This window comes from Bemisia tabaci, chromosome 2 (assembly GCF_918797505.1).
Source record: "Bemisia tabaci chromosome 2, PGI_BMITA_v3".
NCBI lineage: Eukaryota > Metazoa > Arthropoda > Insecta > Hemiptera > Aleyrodidae > Bemisia > Bemisia tabaci.
Genome location: NC_092794.1, coordinates 996886 through 1020977, shown reverse-complemented (window position 1 = coordinate 1020977; position 24092 = coordinate 996886). Strand labels below are relative to the sequence as shown.

The following is a 24092-nucleotide window of genomic DNA, read 5'->3' as shown; positions in this document are numbered from 1 at the left end:
ACCAAAACAAAAAAAAATGAATGGAGGATAAATAACACTTGAAAAATATGAATCAATCGCTGCAATGAGTCTTCCCTGTCACATCTGATGATCACATGTTTGTAATATCTGGATGTGAGATGAACCATTTTTCAAGCAAGGAACATTGCAATGGGAAACACACTTACACACTTTAGCATACTACCAAGTATGTTAAACTGATGCATACTAATAAGTTGCCAGAATTTTAGTTCATATCAATATCAACAGAGGGTTTGAGGATGCATTGTGATCTAGCAGTTCTGTCAGATTCCAAACCGTCATGATACCGGCTGGATTTCATTTTACCCTGTAATTCTAACTGTAATAATTGGGGAAGTAATTGTTTCAATCATAATTAAATAAAAAAATTAATACATTTGCAATACTTGCCACATTGTTCTACAATGTTTGAATTTACATCATTCCAGTCACCACTGCTCGTCATTAGCCTCTAGCAGTGAAAAATTGCTCTTAACACGTCCAAAACCCCGGAAAAAATACCATAACGGTGCGCGTGCCATATTATGATGCTGATGAGGAAGATTTTTCTGATATTTTGAAAGCTTCAGAAACTTAGTAGGCATAGCATGAGTCGTTGCTCCATGGTTGATGATACCGGCACATTTAGCTGTTTTTGATCATGAAGAAAAAGAGAGTGACGACAGCATAGTCCCTTGAAGTTGGGTCAAGAATAGCGTGTTGCTAAGTTTGAGTCCTGTTGACTCAAGTTCAAGTTACTCTTTTTCATTTTTGGCGGTAATTAGCTTATTTTCTGATATGTTATGTTGTAGTGCCATTTTGTTATGAGTTTTTGGTTGTGTATTTTGTAAATTGCAATCATTTTCTTCTATGCACTTGTTGAATTTATTAGTATTATTGAAAGTTGTTAAATTGAGAAGCCTTCAAGGCGAATTTTGTTGGCATTCATGTTCTGAAATGCAAAAACCGCAGGTGAGCGGAAACTGCATCGACCGTACATCAGGATTCCTAGGGCAGATATATTCAACCTCTGAAGATTTAAGGACACCTGTTTGCTCAACAAAGTTCAGCTCCTGGCCTTCCAATAAACAGTGGACACCAAGATGCTATGGAGCGTAAAAGCATTCAGCAAGACCATAGGATCAGGCATATTCGTACATGCACTGTTATTGCCATTTCAATACATCAGTGTAAAATTTTAGTAAGGGAATTTAACGAACTATATTTCTTAAATGGCCACCAGATAGCAAAAAAGTGTAACGCTCACAGGCAGGTTTTCACAGGCTGGAGGAGGGAGGAAGTGGAAACCCAAGTAATCCTAATTTTTCCGAAGTCAACACCTATTGCCACCCTGGGAGCAGCTATGGGGCATTCCCCTTTCCATGGGTGATAGAAGAATAAACGATTAGGGGACAACAGACTGGAAGCGGAGGAGGCATACTGAACACTAAATTTCAAGACCTTTTTCAAAAGCTGCAATAATAGTGAATTATTAATGAGATCTGACTTTAATGCAGGCGTTTTCAATCTCGAACTGGCAGGAGGACTGGGCAAGAGCAGAGGGGATGATAACCTCAGAACTCATGCCTCCCGAATACTCAAGGAAGTTTGCAAGTAATCTGTTGAGACTGGATAGATGCAGACTGAGAAAGCTGATTGGTTCACTGACAAGGCACGGTCACCTTAGGCAGCACCTGTGGAATATGGGAGCCTGGTAGACTGAACCTGTTAGCAGGCCTTGTGAGGTTGAGGATGAAACAACAAGTCGTATACATTTTTAGAGTGAGGCGCTGGAAATAAGAAGACGTGAAATACTGGGCACGACTAACTGGTACGATTGCTTTCCACTCAAGGGACCTGCTAGAGCTCTGTCACATCTCCTTGGGGGGCACGAAGTTTCTACAGGTGTGATTCGAGTACATAACTGGTCAAAATAAACTCAATAGAGCTCCCATGTTTTGGGTTTTGTCCCCCGGGTTTTAATCTCCTGTAATTTTATCAAATCTTATCCGTTTTCCAAGAGTGATGAAAATTCACACACCACAAAAAATTGGACTCGTATAATTTATTTCCGCAATTTCATTTCTTCATCTCTTATAATAGACGATTTCACCCCAGCAGAGTCCAATTGATTTTCAGGGAGGATCTAGGTAAAATCTTTGCTAGAATTTCGGAGCAACTTTGGTGTTTACTCAGATTATAGAAATCTCAGGTACCGCGAAAATGATGTAAAATACTTCGCTCACATCACTTTCAATTGTTCATCTCTTTAGAGAGAGACAGCCATTTCAAGAGGATCAAAAAACCCCAAGGAAAATTTGAGGAAAATCCTTGAGGGAAACTTTGAGCAATGTTGCCGTTTTTCCATAGTAATGAAAACTGGCACGTCTGGGAGTTGAGGGTAAAAACGGGGATACATCAATTGGAATTGTTTATCTATTTCGACAAAGAATTTATTGACAAGCGAGTTCAATAAAATTCCAGGAAAAATTTGTAGAATGGCAGGTATAAGCGAGGTTAACGTTTTCATAGACTCACGAAAATTAGACTGTCTCGGAAATTTGGAACAGAGCGTGTCGCTTCTTCAATTTCATTTGATCATTCACCCTAAGAGAGAATTTCATGACAAGTGAGTCCAGCAGACTTTATGGGAAAATTTGAGAAAAGTCCTAGAGCAACATTATTGAAAATTTTCTTCAAATTTTTTCTGAGATAAATTGGACTCTCATAAGATAAAACTCTCTAACAGTCATTCGGTTCGCTCAGAGCAAAACAAAAACAATCTTAAATGAAAGTAGAGGGCTTAGGGTTTAAAATAAGCCTAAGTTCATCCTTAGGAAACGATTAGAAGCGGAGTTATTAGTCTTCAAAGTTGACGCGGCGCGCGGGAACCTCGTATGTTCCGAGTCTCAAGGTCACCTGCGCCCCCCGGATTGCCCGCAGGTCGCAAATTTTTAAATTTTTATGCTTCTGTAGGTCGTTTTTAATGTAAATCATTCAGTGAAGATAGAATATTCGAAATTTTTGAATTTTATGGGAGGAGCAAGAGGGGGCTTAAAAGTATCAACCATTATGTCCATCATACCTCATTAAACATTTGCTGACAATGACGATTCTGTTCTTATAATTTAGAAGAAACCATGGACCCTTAGTTCAAATATACATATGATCCATACAGAACGGAACCATTTAGAAATTATGACCCATTGATGCCAAATTTTGGGGTACCCCTAATTTTAAAATTTTATTATTCAGCTGTAAGCTACAGCGCATGACGGAACTCACTTGGTAAGGCCAAATAGTTTCTCGTAGAAGCAGACGAGCTTTGAGCTTCAAAACAAGCCTCAGTTATTCTTGAGGGGACAATTTGAATTAAAAATATTTAACATTAATGTGGTGTACCTCACCAAAGGCCCATTGTGAAAAATTCAAAAATTCCGATTATTCTATCTTCATTAAATGATTTACATTAAAAACGACCAAGAGAAGCATAAAAACACACAAACTTGCGACCTACAGGCAATCTGGGGGGCGCAGGTGACCTTGAGACTCGGAACATACGAGGTTCCCCCGCGCCGCGTCAACTTTGAAGACTAATAAGTCCGCTTCTAATTGTTTTCTCAAGATGAACTTAGGGTTGTTTTAAACCTTAAGCCCTCTACTTTCATTTAAGATTGTTTTTGTTTTGCTCCGTGCGAACCGAATGACCGAAAATATCGAAAAACGAAAACTTACGAAAGGGGGACCTTGTATAATTCCCCCAAAAGTGGGTCAAAATTTAAAATTTTATTAATATCATACATATATTCTGAAAGCTCTCATTTTTTTGGAAATTGTGACACCAAGATCATCTTTCTACGACAAACCGTTGAGAAGTTATGCTACTTTAAAGTTTTTGACTTTGACCCCCCCATCCCCCTTTTCCCTAGGCAAAAAGTATGACCAGTTTTAAGTGTCCAGGAAGACCCTCTTCATCCCTGAGTAAATCGTACAATTCCGTGTTTAGGCAGATTTGGCCGTTTTGTTGTAGGGTCCTTTTAGCCTTTTGATTTCATCTGACTGCTTGTAATCTTTACAGTATGACCGTGGAATGGTAAAGAAAAATCACTTCAGCTTAAATTTCAAGCCATAATGTTGCTTGGTTTTCCTTCTAAAAAATAAAGCATGTGTAGAGACTTTCTAGCATTACATCTGGTGTAAGTATGTGGTTTTGGAACTGAACCTCACCTTTACTATCGTTGCTATCCTCTGAACTCGCTTCATTGCCTGAATCTACTGATATCTGTTTACAAATCTTCTGCTGCTTTGCTTCATTTCTGATTTCCTTTTTGACTATAGTATTTCCTCCGCCTCCAGGAATACCTCCACCTGATTGGTTTAAAGGTGACGGCTGAGGTTCTTGTTTGATCTCATCATTTATTGACATCTCCTCATCTTCTTCCTCCTCCTCCTCCTTACGTTTTTCTTCAGCACACTTTTCAGCGATTGCTGCTAACTTTTCTTTCATCCCTTCCTAAAATAAAATAATAGAGATGGGTAAGAAAAAGGAAAATTCTGGGGGAAAAAATATTGATATAGAACCATTAAATAGTCTTTAAGTAAAAGAGCCCTCAGAGAGAAGCTTCCAACACCAGTGGGGATCAGTGGCTCTCACTTTACTTGGATAAAACTTCAAGAGGGTAACATATAGTTCGAAGCTCAAAGCCAGAAAATTGGGCAATTCAATTGGGTAAAAACCAAAATATTCGAGAATGAAGAAGAGTACTATTTTCTACGCTTTCTTTCCTATGGTACAAAAATCGTTTTGCATTGCTCTTTCTTGCCTTAATTGAGAAATTTTTGGCCAGTAAAATAGAGAGGGAGCTAGGGGACTAAAGCAGGTAGGATGGTAAAGCAGAGGAAGATTGACAATAACACGAGATGTAATGCCTTTGGTAGAGGCTAACCAAGCTCCTTGCCGCATTGGTAAAATCTGAAATAGCAATAAGTTGCTGAAACACAATGGACCGACGCACTGATGCCTGGAGTGCGAGAATGGGTGCAGTGGTTTTACCAACTGAGTCCATGAGCACCAACTTGTTTTTTTGGATGTTAGTCTCCTTCCCTACCAAGGGATTCATTTATGAACTCCAAAAATTGGAAGGTCACAAATTGGAACACGCCTTATTTAATTAACAACAAAGTAAGGATAGCAAAACTTCTGCTACTTAAAACTATTTTGCTCCATTAATGAGAGGTGTTGAAATAGCAAACACTTCACAAGTTTTCAGTTTTTTCTAGTTTGAGGTTTGAAGCAGAACTGAACCTTGAAATACAAAAACTGTTAATTCAAAACATTACACAGCAAATCTTTGGCACATAACTTACTCATGCATGTGAAACTTGACAGGTAAAAAAATGAGGTGCTGTGGTTATTCACTTTGACACAATATTTGTCAGGTTATGAAGAAAAAAAGAAAAAAAGATAAGAAGAAAAACAAGAAAAAAGCATGTGAAATATTACATATTTTGATTGGGTAGAGCCAAGGTGTTGTGAAATAATAACTAAACGTTATTTAGTAGAATACACTTTATTAACTTACCTTAGGCATTTTGGCATTTCGCAATCATCAGAGGATTTTTACATCACAAAGAAATACTAAGTATAACAAAATATCACAAGCACCACCTCTGTTTCTTGTCACAGTCGTTCATCTCAGTCAGAGAGTACGAGTCTTCATTTTAGTAAAATTAGGATTTTTAGTTGGCACGCCTACCTGGCGCACTTTGCATTAAAGAAAGGATATTTATGTACCTGGAATTTTTTTGCTTCCAAAGCAGCACTTGTAGATAATGCTAGTGCGCAGAATCAAAAAAAAAAAAAAAAAAAAAAAAAAAAAAAAAAAAAAAAAAAAAATTCTAACAATAATGACAAAGAGAAATCAATTTCAGGCACACATCAAATAAATTGCCACTCTTGTGAAAGAATAAACAAAGAGAAAACAGAATGATCTCTACAGGAGTGATTCAACGAGAGTCGTCAAATGTATAAATGCATATTAACAGAGAGGGCCATAAAATTGACAAGGAATCAATCAAAGTAATACATTAGTGCAGGGATAAGAACATGCTTTCAAGTACTTGAGAAAGTAGAAATAGCAAAGGCAGTAAATAACAAGCAGTCACTGTTAAATATTCAATCAAACCAAGATTGATTCCGCGTGAAATGGCAATATGAACAAGTGCTGGACTCTAAGAAGAAAAACCCAAGATACACATATTTCCTTTATTTACCGCAAGGTGCGCTGGATAGCCAGGCCAACTAGAAAATCCTATATTTATGAACATTAAGACTTGTACACTGTAATTATGATGAACGACTGTGATGTGACAGAAGTGATATTTGTGGTATTTTGTTATACTTGGTATGACTATGTGATATTTTCTTATACTTTGTATTTCTTAGTGCTGTACAAATCCTCTGATGATGGCGAAATGTCAAAATATATAGGGTAAATTAATAAAATGTATTCTACTGAATAACATTTGGTTATTATTGCACAACACATTGGCTAAACCCAATCAAAATACATATCAATTATGGTGTTGCTAAACCCTGCAGCCTGATTGTTGAAACTTTAACTGGCTATGTTGGCAAGATAAGACAAGACATAGCCTTACCTGCATCATTTAATATATCGATTTTCGATTCTTGTCAAGCCGACATAAATTTCAACAGTCGGGCTGCTGGACTCATTCACAATACATGTTGCCATGATTCCAGCTTGAAGTGATAAGCAGCAATAATGCAACAAGTCCTTAAATAGAAAAATAACTTACCAAGAGAATGTAACAATCAGGACCACAAGGATCAGCAAATGGTTTTAAATCTGGGCCTTTCCTTTTTCCAAGATTAGGGCCAGAATGATGAGATTTCAGGCCTAGGGAAGATAAAATGAGTGGAAACATTAATACAAATGAAAAATCATGGTAGAGAGTATTTCTGTTCCGGGATCAGTATGATTATCACTGTGTTGTCCTTGATCTAATGGCGAAAACAATGTCATTATTTCATTTTAATTTTTGAATACTTAATTACATATCTCCGTTAATCACCCTAAACTTAAAATCGGGGGCAAGCAAAATTTCATTTCATCACTCCCTGACTTTTCCCCAACTCCTAATAAAATTCCCTGACTTTTTTACGATAACGTGAGGGCACTTAATTGACGTGGTCAAAAAGTACCTGTGAAGCATTGTTAAGCTACAACCTGCAGAGATTCTTTCCAGTATGATAAGTTTAACTGAGTTTTATTAAATTTGAGGTCTCAGGATCAATTTTAAAATGAAAATCATGACAGTGATCTCTGAAGTCAATGATCATCCGTGCTCCATCTTCAATTCAATGAAATGATGAAAATAACATTTATTCTATGTAACGGATACCTCATAATTTTTTTCTTCTTCCGACTTGACAGATTTCCAAAAATTTCTTGATAAAATTCTAACGATAATACTTCCTTGGTTTCTGCAATATTTCCTTTTCAATTATTTTTATTTTATACTTACAAAAATATTCAAGAAAAGATAATTCACTGCATTTTATTTTTAGATAGTGTTTCCGCGAGCAAAAAAAATTTGGCTGCCCTGGAACCACACTCTTTTGGGAGGAGTCACCCCAAGGTTGGGACCTTTTCTCTGTGGAAAGTGTGGAGTTGTACTTGTTGGAGAAATTGCAACAATGCAAAGCAAAAAGTAATATTCATCAGCTGATGTAGTTTTGTCTTGAATAGCCTGTCAATCCTGCCTCTCTCGTTATCTAAAAAAATCGCTTGTGCTCCTTTCATCACTTGTTCCTCTTGGTTATGAGCTCAGTGTATTCTCACGACATTTGAAAATTACTGAGAGTAAACATTTCAAGCATTCTCGCAATCGCAAAAAGCGATTGAAAAAACAGTGGGCGCTTGGCAATAAAGAAAATGGAAAAGTTCAACTTCTTATTGGATCGCAGAGCGTTCCAGTAATATTAGCAACAGAAAATTAGATGAGTTACGTTTTCCTAAGTTTGCTGATCTCAAACAGTGAATGCAAAAATACAAGATGAACAAGATGAAAAAAGACAGCAATTGAGAGGACATAAATGGCTGGTATAGGAGAAATTGCAACAATGCAAAGCAAAACTTAATGATCATCAGCGGATGTAGTTTTGTCTTGTATAACCTGTCTATCCTGCCTCTCTTGTTCTTTAAAATAAATCGCTTGTGCCCAAAAATTGCATCCCTTATTCCCTTTGCTATTGTTCCAACTAAGGAAGCAGATGAATGCTGATGTCCCTGTTAGAGACTTGGAGATCCAACCTTTGGAAAGATTTTCCTAATCAATGCGTGGTTCCAGCACAGCCCAGCTTCAGACAAAAGTAAGAGGAGGCGTGTTTCTCCACGGAAGTGTACGTAAATATACACTTAACCTCACTTCCGCAAAAACGGCGCAAACCTATGGTCATCGGAGACCGCTTGAAAGCACCACCCGGTTAGCACAACAGCACGATCAGCTGGCCCGTCGTGGACCCGACTTTTACTTGGAAGCCGGCTCCACAAAAAAGGGCCCCGCACACCTCTTATGGGAAGCTGCACCATGAAGGATTGCCCTCTGACTTATGTCATTCGATTCTCCTCAAGATACTGATCAAAAGTTATAATTGCGCCAACTTTCTACGATGCACCGTTTTCGCAAAAAACCTATGAGAAGATTCAATTTTTCGGTGATAAAAAGCCAGAAAGATTCCTCATTTCAGTGCTCGATTGACAAGCGGCTGTGTGTCAACAAGGAAATCAAGGGGACTCCCTCACCGAGCGGCAGTCTTATCTCGGATTCCGCACGCCGCACACTGTGGTATTTGACCAAAAAACCTGGCCAAAACCTCAAATTTAAATTTTTTTTATTGGAAGACCAATGTGATATTCGAAATCTACACTGTTTTTTACCCTGGTAGACATGTATGTACCATTTTTCGAGTGGCTCAATTTCCCGCGAAGAGACCACGAAGTTACCTAATTCTCAGCGATTATTTTGATATGTTTTGGCGCGCTACTCGTCGATCAGTTTACTTCAACTGTGTGGCCATAAAAGGGAACTTCGGCGATATGCAACACATTCTTAGGAGTATATTCTACACAACTAACCACAGTATTTTCGAAATTTCCTTTTTTAGTGATTTTCACAGGAGGTTGAAAAGTGATGTAAAAGTAAACGTTTTTTTCGAAATTCAGAGTCCGATTTCTTTTTGCGCTCAACTGCGCTCAAGCGGTTTAAGGCGGAATGTTATAGTCAAAAGAGGGTATTTTCAGGATTCAGGGGTGACAGACTGAGGAAAACTGAGGAAATTGAAATTTTTGACCTTAAAGATGGACTTTTGAGCGATTTTTACAAACATGAATGGGAAAAATTATGTCGATACTAACGACTGAAATTGGATTTTTCCAACAGCTCTGACCCATTTAGTACCAAAATAGGTGATATTTGGTCACGCAACCTGTTTCTCTGGCCCCTACGCCCTCGAAAGAGGGATAAAAAAAATAATTTGAAAGCGGATGGGAGGGTCACTTTAAAGTCTTGCAAAAGTGTTTAAACCGTTATCTAACAATCTCTGCGTGCATTATCCTTGAGTATAGACATATTTATGCCATGTTTTACTTTTACAGACAAATTTGAGTCCATGCGGCCGCGGGGTGGGGCTTTAAAAGTGGCCCTCTGGCACCATGAAATTACGCTGAGAGGCACATTTGAAGCCTCGTAACAGTGAGATATGTGGTTTTGTTACGAATTTCGCAGTGAAGTGCCCTCACTTTGAGATGTGGACCATGGGTGAGGAAGGAACCCATCAAAATGAATCATTTTCACAGGTGCTTTCTGCCCTTACGATGGTTCTTATTATGATAAAACTCATTTTCATCTTATAATTTAACCTCAAATCATCATATGGAGGTCCCGGCACTTTCATACTAGTACTAATTCTGATTCAAAACTGTCAAAAATCTAATACCTAGAATGATTCATATTAATTTTTTTGGGAAATGTTCAATTACTCCTCAATGTGAGAGATCGGCTGTTTCGTCAAAAATTTTGAAGTGACTTACACTGTTTTTTAAAAAAAAAACCATTAATTATGAGGTAATAGAAAGTCCCTATTTCGAAAAGTAGACCATAGGTGAAGGAGAAACTTGTCTAAATGCACCGCTTTAGACAGATACTTTGCGTCCTTTTAAAGGCTTTTCGGAAGGCTTCTTGCACCCTCTTTAAACTCTCCGCAAATTGTCATATGATGTGTTGGGTGGTTAAATAGTGCATATTATCACTTAAGAAGAAGTACTGATTGTAAAATATTTGTAAAACTCGGCGATATCTGATGATAAATAGTTTTGGCCAGCTTTTCAGGTCCAATTCCACAGTGTGCGCCGGCCGGCCGTTTTGCTCGACCGACCATTCAAATCAGATTCTTGAGGAGCATAAGAACAGGAAAGTCTGAATGTCTACCAGGCGAGTGCGGGAGTGCATAGCCCCTGAGTCGGCAGGTACAGATAAGAAGACGGACACGCGCTACGTTTTTTCCTTATTCACATCGGGCCTGTTCTCAAATGCTTTGTTCTTTTTAATTCATAGTTGCCGAATAATTGAATCTTCTCATAGGTTTTTTGCGAAAACAGTGCATCGTAGAAAGCTGGCGCAATTATAACTTTTGATCAGTATCTTGAGGAGAATCGAATGACATAAGTCAGAAGGCAATCCTTCATGGTGCAGCTTCCCATAAGAGGTGTGCGGGGTCCTTTCCTGACCGTTGACGAAATTCCCAGACTTTTCCCTGATTTTTCCCATTCCCTGACTTTTCCTGGTTGCTAGCCACCGTGTACAGTTGTTAATTTTTTGAAGTCCTTGACATATTTAGTGTTTGATTCTCCCAAGTGAGCGATCAAATCTTGAGACATTTTATTACAATTGAAAAATTATTATAGGGCATGGTAAAGGGCTTTGCAATTAGCATGATCAGGGATGGGGTGCGTGTCACAACATGAAAAATGCCAATCGTAAATACTCATGATAGAAGGTCGTGACAAGAGCCTGCCTTTGGAGGTGGGTCATCCTGCCAACCTCCTTGTTGGAGAGAACGTCATCAATCACACCTGTGTTCAAGTTTTAATGATTCTGGGATCAGCCATGCAAGTGCTGATTGTCCGTCAAAAACAGTAACTTTCATTTAAGAGGCTTTAAGGACAAGGCGCATAAGTGCAGTTTTTGAAAAGTTGTGATATTAATGATTTAAAGTATAACTAGTCTTAATCCGAACTTTGCGAAAAATTTGCCCCCAAATTCCAATTTTTAAGCATCAGAAAGTCATTTTGAACTTTCTTTCCCCTGTTAGATTCCACGTAATTTCAAAACTTCAAACACGTATTTCTCGAAATGGAATAAACTTTACTTACATGCTTTGTCCTCCGAGCCTCTCATTTTATAGGTGATTGCTACATATTTCTATGCCACCAAATTCTATACCTGTAATTTCTACTACTGGACGAGGTGGCCATTTATTCTGCATCTTAAATGCACTCAGCCCTCTTACCTGATTAGAATGATTCTTATCATGTTAAACCGATCAAAGTTACATTCTAGTGAAAACTGATTTCCATTAAAACTGATTTGCCCTGCTTGGTCAAAGCAGAGATTGCTCAGGCTGTCATTCCTGGCGGTGATGTCGCTACTCAGTTTGTCCATTCCTCAAATTTTGTAAATCAAAATGTTGAACAACCATTAGGTCAAAACGTTTTTAAAGCACTAGCCACACTGAGACGTCGCCGCACGTTCCGTCGCGGATCGGTTCAATCCGTCTCCTGCCGTTTGGCTTTGCTTATCGTGGAAATGAGTGAGCGGGCGCGCACTAACGCGTTCCGGATCGATGCGGCGCCGTCTGGCTGCCGAGCCGTACGCTGACGGATATAGCAATCTTGCTTTTTGAGCAAGATTGGAGACGGAAGACGGACTGACGGATGCCAATCTCCAGTTTTGTTTTGATTGCTTATGCAGTGCGCACGCTCTTAAAGGTAAAACGATGGTGAAACCGCAAAAATGCTTATATCGGTTGCGGTGTTTGAAAATCTCCGCTCCTATTTTATTTTTTAAAAGGAAACCGAACCAACATCGTGGCTTGAAATTTTCACAGAATATTCTTCACATAGAGAAGAAAAATATCCGAAGTGCTCAATGAATGATGTGGTTTTTCATACAAAAAATAAAGTATGACAGGAAGTCTGCAACGCCGCAAACCGATATACGCATTTCTGCAGTTTCACCATCGAAAAGATCAAGCAGATGGAAAAATTTGGCGGAGCTCTTTCGAAAGTATTTAAAGAATTTCTGTTCATCACCGAGCAAATCAGGGAAGAGAGTACAGTACTCTCCACAATGCTCCCGCTTCATAATGATTTCATGGACCTAAAATCTCCTCTTCCTTCTTTGTTTCAGTTCTTCCTCTTCAAGTACCTATACACGCCAAAACTATTGCCTCCTCATCAGACAAGGTTTCCATTTTTAACGATGAAAAACACTAGAGAAAAGTTGAGTATGAAACTGACATGCGAACAGCTTTGAGTCATCAAGCTCAACTGCATCCTAGAGCTAGCCGGATCGCATCGGAGCAAGGTGCGCTCCGTTTCGTCCAAGAGCCGTACAACTGACGGACGCCCGTCGACGGAGCCGCGACGGAACGGACGGCGACGTCTCAGTGTGGCTAGTGCTTAATGGCACTTTATAAGGCCCCTGAATTGCGAGTGGCCCATTCATTTGGAGTGCCCGATCATGACCAATCGCCTATGTCTGATGTTATTAATTCTAGTACATTCTGTGTTCTGCTTGAATGCTGGAACGTCCTACTGAGTTCTAATCCAGGTAAGCCACCAGCATCACATTAAATAAATTCCAACATTCCAATACAGCCTTTTTCTTAGTATTTACTGGTAGATGATCAAAATGGCGATTCTGCTTTCCACTTAAATTCTATTCCTCCTCTGCCCCAAAATCAACCGTTTATACCTGTCTTAAACCAAGGTTCGCTTTTCAATTCTGTCCATATGATAGCAGAGTGTCTCCTTCAAGATACCTACGAGTTAAAACCGAAGTTGTTCGTTTTATGCCAAAATTATAGTGACTATGATGAAGAAAGTGAACGGCTCAACTCTAAAGTGTTCATCAGCTTACTGGATGATTTTTCCACAGTCTCCTCGAGAAATTTCCCGCCACCTCTTAAACTTCTCATAATTGTGCAGAAAAACCGGGAGGTAAAACAAGAAGAAAATATTGGAAATTTACTTACAATAAATACTGTTCAGCTCATTTCTACGTAATTTCCATTTCCATTCACCCATTTTTTAAATATTTGTATAAATTTGTTGATGCCCTCACAGAAGAACTCTTCTGTCTGCTGACAGCACTTCAATCCCTCGTCAGTTTCAAACTTTAAAACTCATGAACTTCTTAAAACCTTCGAAGAGGTGACTTTTGCTTGGAAGTAAATCAGGGCTATACAGCGGATGGACAAGTCCACAGGAAAGTTCATGGGCGGTTTAAAGAACTAAAGTGCTGACAGCAGACAGAAGAGTTCTTCCGAGAGGGCATCAACAAACTGATACCAATGAATCGAGAGAAGCTGACAAACGGCTGAAGGCCTCAAAAAGGAAAAACCCGCAGACGGCAGCCAATAGGCTCTGGTGAGGTGAAGTAGCGAAAATGAAAGGGCACGCTTGCGGAGAATGAAAAGAGATTTATTCACTTAACACGGCGGGTGACAAACACTACAAACAAGAGAATAGATCCTCGAGATCTGGATAGAAAAACTAAATTGGCGGAAGAACAGAAAAGATGGAAAAATCGGGCGGAACCAAGATCGTCAACCGGCCGAGAGCGAAGCAAAGCACTGACTGAAGAAGAAGATGGCGACGGCTAAGCTGATCGGCGAGCTTGGTTCGAGGAGAGGGTGACATCAACGCCACTCGCATCTCGAAAGATGGGAGTGGGGGGAAAGAACATCGTCTCACCAAGATCTAAAAAATGTGTAAATGTCAACTGATTTTACGTTGAAAAGAGCTGAACAGCACTTATAGTAAGTAAATTTTTAAATATTTCCTTTCCCTTTAACCTCCCGGTTTTTCCGCAAAATTATCAGACGTTCAAGAGGTAGCAGGAAATTATTCAAGGACACCCCGGAAAAATGCAATTACCAAGCAAGCACTTAATCAAACATCAAACATCAAAAACCAATACACCCTTTAAAAACTGGGGGTGTTACCTTTATGACGGTGTAATTGCAATTTGTGTAGCAATAATGGTTGTTGAGAAATAAAATAGGGAACTTTACTTTCTGAGCGACCCTCGTAGTTCACTTGAAAGTACCAAAAATTAGGTCAGCCGAAAACGGCGTCTTAACCGCGCGCTCGTAATATTTGAGATTGCGCATCATGATCAATATGGCAGCGGAGTCTATGCCAAGCCCGTAGTGGAAGAATAAACTGCGATGGCTCAGTGGCATGGGTTCTGGAGGTTGTGTATTGGCCGCCGCCATTATCCCGTTTATGACACATAATGTCGAAGTTTTGATGGCGGTAGTGAATGAGACAATTCAAACATGATCTTGAGGACTGCTAATAAGGAAGGGTTATTTCTCCACCGAGACGATTTTACCGTGGGTATCGTTTTATCCGTACCGAAAGCTGAAGGAATTGACTATTTTCAGGCGAACCCCTACCAAGCTTAACTGACCCATTGGCCTCGCTCGGATATATAATTAGTTTTGAGCAACACAGTTTATTGATTTCTATGATTTCACGACTAAGTTTCAAATGAAGTTCAGCATGTGCCTCTCTGGCCCCTGACAAGCAACTCAAACCAAAAATTGCTTGTATGGGAATTTATTTCTCTGATCCTAGATATTACATTTAATTTGTCTGGACTGAGGGTGGGCCCAGCATTATTCTTCCATCCTGTTATTTGAAAATTATTCAAAATCATCATTATGTCAGCCGGCAAAAGTATCCATTTGGAAATAAATTTCAAGCTATTATACTATACATTTTGAAACTTACGGTGAAGGAAACAGTCATATTTATAGCATCGTCTACAGAATAAAGTATGGAATGAGTGCATGCTTTGTTCACGAGGAACAGACTCAGCAGTTGGTCCATCAATATTTGGTGTACACTCTGGAGGGAGAGCATTTGGATCCAGACTTTCAGTCAATTCAATGTACCTAAATATACAGAGAAAAGTTGCAGCAGATAACATTTTGAGTTGAACTTAAAAAAAATATAGGGTTTCTCTAAAGAATGCAGTAAAATCGAGCTTCACCATAGGAGAATGTAATGTTGTTGAATTTTGTTGAGCCACGTTTAACACTGTCAGACACGATTACTTGTCCACGTATATGCTGGTGCAAACTATACTTAGAATTGGTAACAAAAAAAAAAAAAAAAAAAAAAAAAAAAAAAAAAAAAAAAAAATTGGGTACCAAAGCTTGGACATCAACATTACATTTTTCTTCCTTGTATAGTAATGTATCAAGGAACAACATAGGCTCAACTACTCTTGATTTTGTGTGCAGGTCTTTAAGGGTGAGAAGTAAGGTAATAAAAACTGGACTACGCCTCAATGTTTTCACACTCAATTCGTGACACAATACGTAAGGGAAGCACAGACGAAGAAACAAGAGTTGAGACTGTCAAAAGAAAAATTTGAAATTTAAAGCATATGAATGGTGAAACTTGCATTACACAGCACAACAAATTTCGGGTTTTGGTTTGTCCTTCGAACCAAACCAATTTTTTTCGATTCCTGGGTGCTAAAGAAGCCCGAAAATGGCCTTATTAACTTCAGGAAAATTGGCTGGTCCTCAGGGCACCGCACTATGGTCCACAGACTGGATTTAACGGAACTTTATTCGAAATGCACTGCACCGTTATAAAAGGTGTTGGATCTTATGTTTTTTGGGTCGCTAATTTCATTTTACATCTTAGTTTAACAAAATATTAAAATCCTGACCGAGAAATTTAACTTCAAATGTGATTTCTGCCACTTTAAAGACTGAAGATTTTCTCCACCCTATTTTGACATGTATAAGAATAATAACAAAAAAATCTCTCGCTTGAGATAAGGTGATTCTCATGTATTTTTAGGCGGTAAATCTGAATATGACCTCCGTTTTTGTCCATCACCCTTCAATTTTCCGAAAAAGCCAATTTTACCCGGAAAAATGGACATTTTTGGTGTTTTTGCGACTGTTGACCTCTGCAACATGTAGGTAAAATTTTTTCCAGGTACAAAATAATACTATTTCGATGTATGTTGATCTACTGAGTCCGAAAATGACTTTTATTGTTCTTATCACCTCTCACTTTTCTGAAAAAGCGACTTTTTCCCGGGAAAATGAGCAAATTTGACGTATTTTTGTCATAATTGAAAATTATGTTGATAAATTATACTGGACCCGTGGTAGAGTGATTCTTATGTATATTAAGCTGCTAAATCCGAATATGACCTAGGTTTTTTTTTTATCATCCTCCAGTTCTCGGATAATGCCGATTTTTCCAAGCCTTTTGGGTAAAACCTATCCCAGACTCAAAGAGTGTTAAAAATACATTTTAAAAATTATTTCGATGTGTGATACATCGGTTCCTATGTATTTGAACTTGCTAAACCCGAATATGACCTTAGATTTTTCCCATCACCCCTCATTATCCCGGAAAATTCAATTTTCTTCGGAGAACGAGTTTTTTCGGTATTTTTGCGCCAATTTACCTGTTCTATGGAGTTGTAGCGATTTTTCGAGTTCCTCTTTAGGTCTTCTCTGATGTCTTAAGAAACATTCAACCGGAGTTCAACCTCCGTTTGCCTCTTACAACCCCCCGTTTTCCTTAGAATACGGAAAATCGTCGCAAAAATACCAAAAGAGCTCGTTCTCCGAGGAAAATTGAATTTTCCGGGATAATGAGGGGTGATAGGAAAAATCTAAGGTCATATTCGGGTTTAGCAAATCAAAGTACATGAGAGCCGATATATCAAACATCGAAATCAATTTTAAACCGTATTTTTAACACACTTACAGTCCGGGTAAGGTTTTACCCAAAAGGCGCGGAAAAATCGACATGATCGGAGAACTAGAGGTAATAGACCAATACCTAGGTCATATTCGGATTTAGAAGCTTAATATACATAACAGAATCTCTTTACCACGGGTCCAGTATAATTTATCAACATGAATTGCAATTATGACAGAAATACGTCAAATTTGCTCATTTTCCCGGGAAAAAGTCGCTTTTTCGGAAAAGTGAGAGGTGATAAGTAAAAAACAAAGGTCATTTTTGGACTCAGTAGATCAAAATACATCGGCATACTTTTATTTTTTAAACTTAAGGATATGTTGAACAAGATTTTTCAATCCGCAAAGCATTAACTAGACTTAAAAAAAACTTAGAGCTTCCTAAATAATACGAATTTCACGGATTTCTATCATTTTTCGTCGTATGTTTGCAGCATTCAAAAGCATACAAATTTCAGTTCAAAATTAATGAAACTGGGTGAAAAGGAAGTCACTTGCCATCAGGTGGATCCATGTTGCCCAAAAATTTACATAGATGAGGCGTAACTCGATAAAATAAACACCTTGTAACGCACCACCGAATGCGGTCCACATTCAGCTAATGAAGACCTGTTGCGCGCTCTGTTGTTAGGGTCCGTCACAATCTTATAAATCATTATTAGTGTATGAAAACTTAGGTGACGATCCATGACAGTATGTAAGATAAAACTGTAGTGCCAAACTTTAATTTTTTCCACCTTCAAAATTTGCTTAAAGTTCCGTTAAATAGGGTCTGTGAACCATAGTGCACCGCCATTTTGGATTTTTCAAAATTGAGAAAACCCACGATTTGATTTTTGCAAATGTCTCCTCAACGGTTCATCTCACGAAAAAAAAACAATAAAAAGCAGCGGAAAGAGCATAGAATTTCCTTAAAAAACCTTAAAAACGTGACCGGAACTGTGTTGAAAGGTGGCCAAATAGTGCTGGGTCCACATTACTTTGAAAACAAAACCAAAAAGTTCCAAAATTTTCAATTGGAGTAAAAAATTTTGAAGTCCAATAAGTACCAGTACGAAACTTGCCGTCTTGCAATACAAAATTTGTACTTCGAACTGGAGCTTTGATGCCATCTTGGATTTAGCGAGATTTTCAGTTGGGTTCACATGACGAGTGTGATCTACTGATGAGGTATGAAAAGACCCAAAAATCCAAAATTATAGATCTCTTGACGTTGCCTCGCCTTAATATTCCAGTGCAAACTGACTGAGCTGAACACTCTCCCCCTCAGTTTTGTACTGATACTCATTGGAGCTCACAATTTTTGACTCTGATTGAAAATTTTTGAACTTTTTGGCTTTGTTCCACCCACCCACCCCCCCCCCCCCTCAAATAGTGTGGACCCAGCACTATTTTCCCACCTTTTTACACAGTTCCGGTCTCGTTTCTAGGGTTTTTTTTTCTCTTTTTTTCGTGATTCTAAGGAAAATGGTCGAAAAAATCACCTTTTAAGGGCGGAGCTAATAAACTGCTGCTTCAAAGTATTAAATCAAGTTTAGGAACTATTGACATATGTTTTCTAGGAGTAAATTTTATGCTCTTTCCAATAAGCATAACGGTTTTTTACTCAGATAATCGTGGCTGGAGGTATGAAGCAAAGTTTCTCCTAAAATCAGCAAAAATGCGCCTTTCATAAGCTAATTTTTGAAGAAAACGTTAATTTCACAACCAAAAAATTAAGTTAGAAACAACAAAGGAGGATGATTTCCATAGGAAAGAGCGACGCCAAAAATGGCATAATTTGGGCCAGCAGGGATTTTTCTGAAACCGGGCCCAAACGATACCTCATGATTCCCTATAACTCTGGTTAAAATTTTACCTTGAGTATACGCACGGTTTTTGAGAAATGAGGGGGCAAAGTTGCCAAATCGCCATCATTCTGGGCAGCATTTCTACAGCAAAAAGACGGGAAAAATGGACGAAAAAGTTACACCTTTGATGGGTTTCGGCTATAAATGTTCTCATAGGGCCCCCAAGCATTTAACTGTGTTCAGTTTCAAAAATTTTGGTCGCACAGTGGTCCAGAATGGGGAGAAATCGTCGACAAATCAAGATTCTTTGTCAAATTTTTAAAATTGGAAATAAAACTGTTGGTCTGCTACAGTTTTCATGGCTAACAATATTCTTATCGGTCCTCAAGGCATGAAATTGTGTTCAGCTTCACAAATTTACATCGCACAGTGGTCAAAAATGAGGGAATTAGTGGACAAATAAAGATCCTATGTGAAACTTCTAAAAATGAAGTGAAACTGTTGGTCCCCAGTAGAGTTTAGATCCCGGAAAAATTCTTTAAAATTCTTTCTGTTTTTTTTTTAAAATTTCTGAGAGTTTACATATTTTATTGAGATAATGCTACAAAGTCTATTCTATAACAACGTTCTATAAACAATACGTTCCGACATGCAGTAATAATTAAAAAAATTAAATACATGAATTTTTCCGGGATCTAAACGCTACAGGGGACCAACAGTTTCACTTCATTTTTAAAAGTTTCACATAGCATCATTATTTGTCCACTAATTCCCTCATTTTTGACCACTGTGCGATGTAAATTTGTGAAGCTGAACACAATTTCATGCCTTGAGGACCGATAAGAATATTGTTAGCCATGAAAACTGTAGCAGACCAACAGTTTTATTTCCAATTTTAAAAATTTGACAAAGAATCTTGATTTGTCGACGATTTCTCCCCATTCTGGACCACTCTGCGACCAAAATTTTTGAAACTGAACACAGTTAAATGCTTGGGGGCCCTATGAGAACATTTATAGCCGAAACCCATCAAAGGTGTAACTTTTTCGTCCATTTTTCCCGTCTTTTTGCTGTAGAAATGCTGTCCAGAATGATGACGATTTGGCAACTTTGCCCCCTCATTTCTCAAAAGCCATGCGTATACTCAAGCTAAAATTTTAACCAGAGTTTTAGGGAATCGTAAGGTATCGTTTGGGCCCGGTTTCAGAAAAATCCCCACTGGCCCAAATTGTGCCAAAAAACGGTAGTTTTTGGCGTCGCTCTATTACGCTCTTTCCGCTGCTTTTTTTTGTTTTTTTCGTGAGATGAACCGTTGAGGAGATATTTGCAAAAATCAAATAGTCGGTTTTCTCAATTTTGAAAAATCCAAAATGGCGATGCCCTGCGGACGAGCCAATTTTCCTGACGTTAATAAGGCCATTTTTAGGGTGTTTCTTATTTTTTAAATTTTCGAATTCGAAGGAGGTCCTAGTCTTAAAAGTTGATGTGTGGATACATTAGAAGCCTCGTACAAGGAAAAAATTTTAAAACAATTTTTACCCGGTGCTCAAACGACTTAAGTGACACAGGTTGAAATTTGAGATTTTTAGACAAAATAACACTGTTCCCCCATGGAAAACGCCGAGGTACGGCCCTGTAAGACGAAAATTTCGTCCGTTTGGTCGTATCTGCAACACAAAAGCCGGAAAACACCCGAGAAAGGCGCGCGCAACGAGAGACACTAGGAGCAAAATGGGCGCGCCGTAGCGCAACGCGCGCGCGTCCTCTGCACTGCCTAAGCGACATGCCGCACGCACGCACTAAGCTTATGGGGGCCCGTAAGTTCCCGTCCGTTGCAATGTATCATTACAAATTGACCTGGATACTTTTTAACATTAAAAAACAGTTGAAATGTGTAAATACATCAAAAAGACAAATTTTCTTTGTAAAATATTGGCTATATGTAGGAAAATCAATTTCAACAAATTAAACAGCTCAAAGTTAATGAACTAAATCAAATAATCCACAGTTTACTTAAAGGCTTAGGGTCTTAAAATGGTTGACAGACTATTTTTATTATTTTTGTATGGTTTTATTGACTTTGGCTGTGACTTGTAAGTGATCATGAAAATGCAGCTCTTGCTTATATCAGGAGTTGGCAATACAAGTACTGATTCCTTTGTAAAACTTCTTGTGAAATAGGATAGTTTCACTGGTTTTCTCCGAAACAAACCCTAAAACTGAAAAAAAATTCTCAAAGTTAAGGCCGCATTGAGGAAGATATCCCCGCTTTTCTGAGATTCCACCTTCGTTATAAGCCTTCTCTATGCTAAGATAAGGAGCAAATTGACGGCGTAAGTTCGCAATCATATATCTCAATGGACCACTAGACAAGGTCCAAATTTAAGTATTCTGATACATGCTTCTTAAGCAGAATTTCTCGTAGAGCACGATTCGCGCGACGAAAACTAATGAAACAAACTCCAAACGAATATTACGTTTTTATTTCACACTGGTTACGAGGAAGTTGAACTGCCCGCTGACAAGAAAGTCAAAGCTATACATGAGTAAAATCGAGCACTGCAACAGTTTCAGCAAGCTTCTCAACGAGCAATGTTCATTTCCCACCGTGTTTTGTTCAAACTATAAGCAATTTGCTATAGCTAAGCCAAAGCGTCAAGATTGAGGTTGCCACATTTTTAAATCACAGAGACTGTCATGATAACGTCCAGCGCGCAATATGAATCACGTAGAGCACTGAGTTTTCATGAGCGGGTGCTTTAAATTCACAGATCAAGAATCATTAATTTTCTTCGAAAGGAATTGATTTTGGTCATTTTCGTTGTGCGCATTGTGTTTTACGTGAAATTTTGGTTAAGAAACATGTATCAGAATGCTGAAATTCGTACTTTGTTTAGTGGTCCATTACGGTGTCTGAATATCTCCGTTATGTGTTATTTTTTTAAGGAGAACCAACTGACACCATTCCTTGAAGTTCATGCAGATTTTTTTTCTCATATGGAAGAAAAATCACAGCAGTTTTAAAGAATTGCCGTTGAGTAGTTTTCCGTTTAAAAAATAAAGTACGTAGGTATGACAAGAAGTCTGCGACGTCGCAAACTGAGTCGTGTGACTGCCGACTCACACCGTCGAAATGAATCAGCAGGATTGAGGTCAAAACTGAAAACACGTGTTTTTAGTTTTGGAAACGCCAAGCAAAGTGCCTACCCTGTCAATGTATATTATTCGCTCTTTGCATGGAGAGTTTGACTTGATACAGAGGTGGACTCTCAGGATAGCGTGGGATATCCCCTCCATTACGGCATCAACTTTCAGAGCTTTTTTCAGTTTTGGAATTTGTCTCGGAGGAAACTGATAAAACCATTTTGTTTCTCGCAGAATTGTGCGTAATAATCAGTACTTAAATCACTAATTCCTACCACATGCAAGATCTCCATTACCTTCCGATGTTACCTATCCTCCTGTTGTGTGTGGACATCACTTTAATTTTGAGCTCAGCATGATCATTAACAACTTTTATGACTTAACTACTTTTTTTACCTCAAGATATTCGGAAGTAAATAGCCATGGGGCTGGGCAAGAGTCTAGAAATGAAAATGGCAAATCCATGATATTGTAAAAAAGGCTAGAATGTTGGTTGAGGAGAAGCCTGGACTTATCGGGCATTCTTCAGCGTAGGTACACATTGAGGAGGACATATGTCATATTGGGGCCCCGAAAAATGACCCAGAAGTCATCGCAGATCTCAAGAAATTTTGCAGCTTTAACAAGAGTACCTGCAGCCTACAGCAGCTAGTGTTGTGCTCTATAATTTATCCAGCCACGTATGGTACCTCTGTAGTAAAAATTTGATTCCCTTGGCATTATTTGATAAGAGACTTACATCCAACACTAAGAGAGTCTTTGTTCACAACATGAGACACAGTGTAGGATTGCCGTATCCACCTGTTCGCCAGAACGTACAGTTTAACTAATGTCTAGGGTCACATTTGAAGACAATTATTTTCATGATCTCTTACAAATCACAGCCAAAGTCAATAAAATCATACAAAAATAATAAAAATAGTCTGTCAACCATTTTAAGACCCTAAGCCTTTAAGTAAACTGTGGATTATTTGATTTAGTTCATTAACTTTGAGCTGTTTAATTTGTTGAAATTGATTTTCCTACATACAGCCAATATTTTACAAAGAAAATTTGTCTTTTTGATGTATTTATACATTTCAACTGTTTTTTAAGGTTAAAAAGTATCCAGGTCAATTCGTAATGATACATTGCAACGGACAGGAACTTTCGGGCCCCCATAAGCTTAGTGCGTGCGTGCGGCATGTCGCTTAGGCAGTGCAGAGGACGCGCGCGCGTTGCGCTACGGCGCGCCCATTTTGCTCCTAGTGTCTCTCGTTGCGCGCGCCTTTCTCGGGTGTTTTCCGGCTTTTGTGTTGCAGATACGACCAAACGGACGAAATTTTCGTCTTTTACAGGGCCGTAACTCGGCGTTTTCCATGGGGAAACAGTGTTATTTTGTCTAAAAATCTCAAATTTCAACCTGTGTCACTTAAGTCGTTTGAGCACCGGGTAAAAATTGTTTTAAAATTTTTTCCTTGTACGAGGCTTCTAATGTATCCACACATCAACTTTTAAGACCAGGACCTCCTTCGAATTCGAAAATTTAAAAAATAAGAAACACCCTAGCCATTTTTGGGCTTCTTTAGCACCTAGGAATCGAAAAAAATGGTTTGGTTCGAAGGACAGAACCCATGTTGACCAGTGTTATCAACATGTAACTATTTTAACGTTATTCATTCTCCAGAACTTGATGGAAACTTAAGAGTTTAAACTTGATGATTATCATTACTTCCTGGGGAGAAATTTTTTTATTGTTTATTCTCATTACTTCCAACGCATATACCACTGGTTTCACCAGACTTACTTCTGACGCAACTCTTCTGGAGTTCCTTTGTCCGGAAACATTGAGGAGACAGCTTGAAAAATCACTGGGGCAGGAAATGGTTTCTCTTGGCTCGTTTTCTGATCTGATTTACTACTGGATTTGCTACATACTTTATTTGCCTCCTCCTAATGAAATTGAAACAATTTTGTACTTTCATTAATTAGAAAAATAAACAAAAAAGGCACAGATCTTGAATAGCTGTAAGGCAGACATATAACTCTTCTTATACTTTCTGGCA

The 24092-nt window shown here is 38.6% G+C and overlaps 1 protein-coding gene across 1 annotated transcript in view; it reads right to left on the bottom strand.

The window, feature by feature from the left end:
• Positions 1-24092, bottom strand: part of E(z) (histone-lysine N-methyltransferase E(z)) — a 76298-nt gene that overhangs the window by 36429 nt on the left and 15777 nt on the right. The window contains exons 5-8 of the mRNA XM_019049863.2: positions 23834-23979; positions 15105-15268; positions 6820-6920; positions 4228-4513 (exon numbers count right to left, since the gene is read on the bottom strand). Of these exons, the coding sequence (XP_018905408.1) occupies positions 4228-4513; positions 6820-6920; positions 15105-15268; positions 23834-23979 (697 nt within the window). The remainder of the gene's footprint in view (positions 1-4227; positions 4514-6819; positions 6921-15104; positions 15269-23833; positions 23980-24092) is intronic.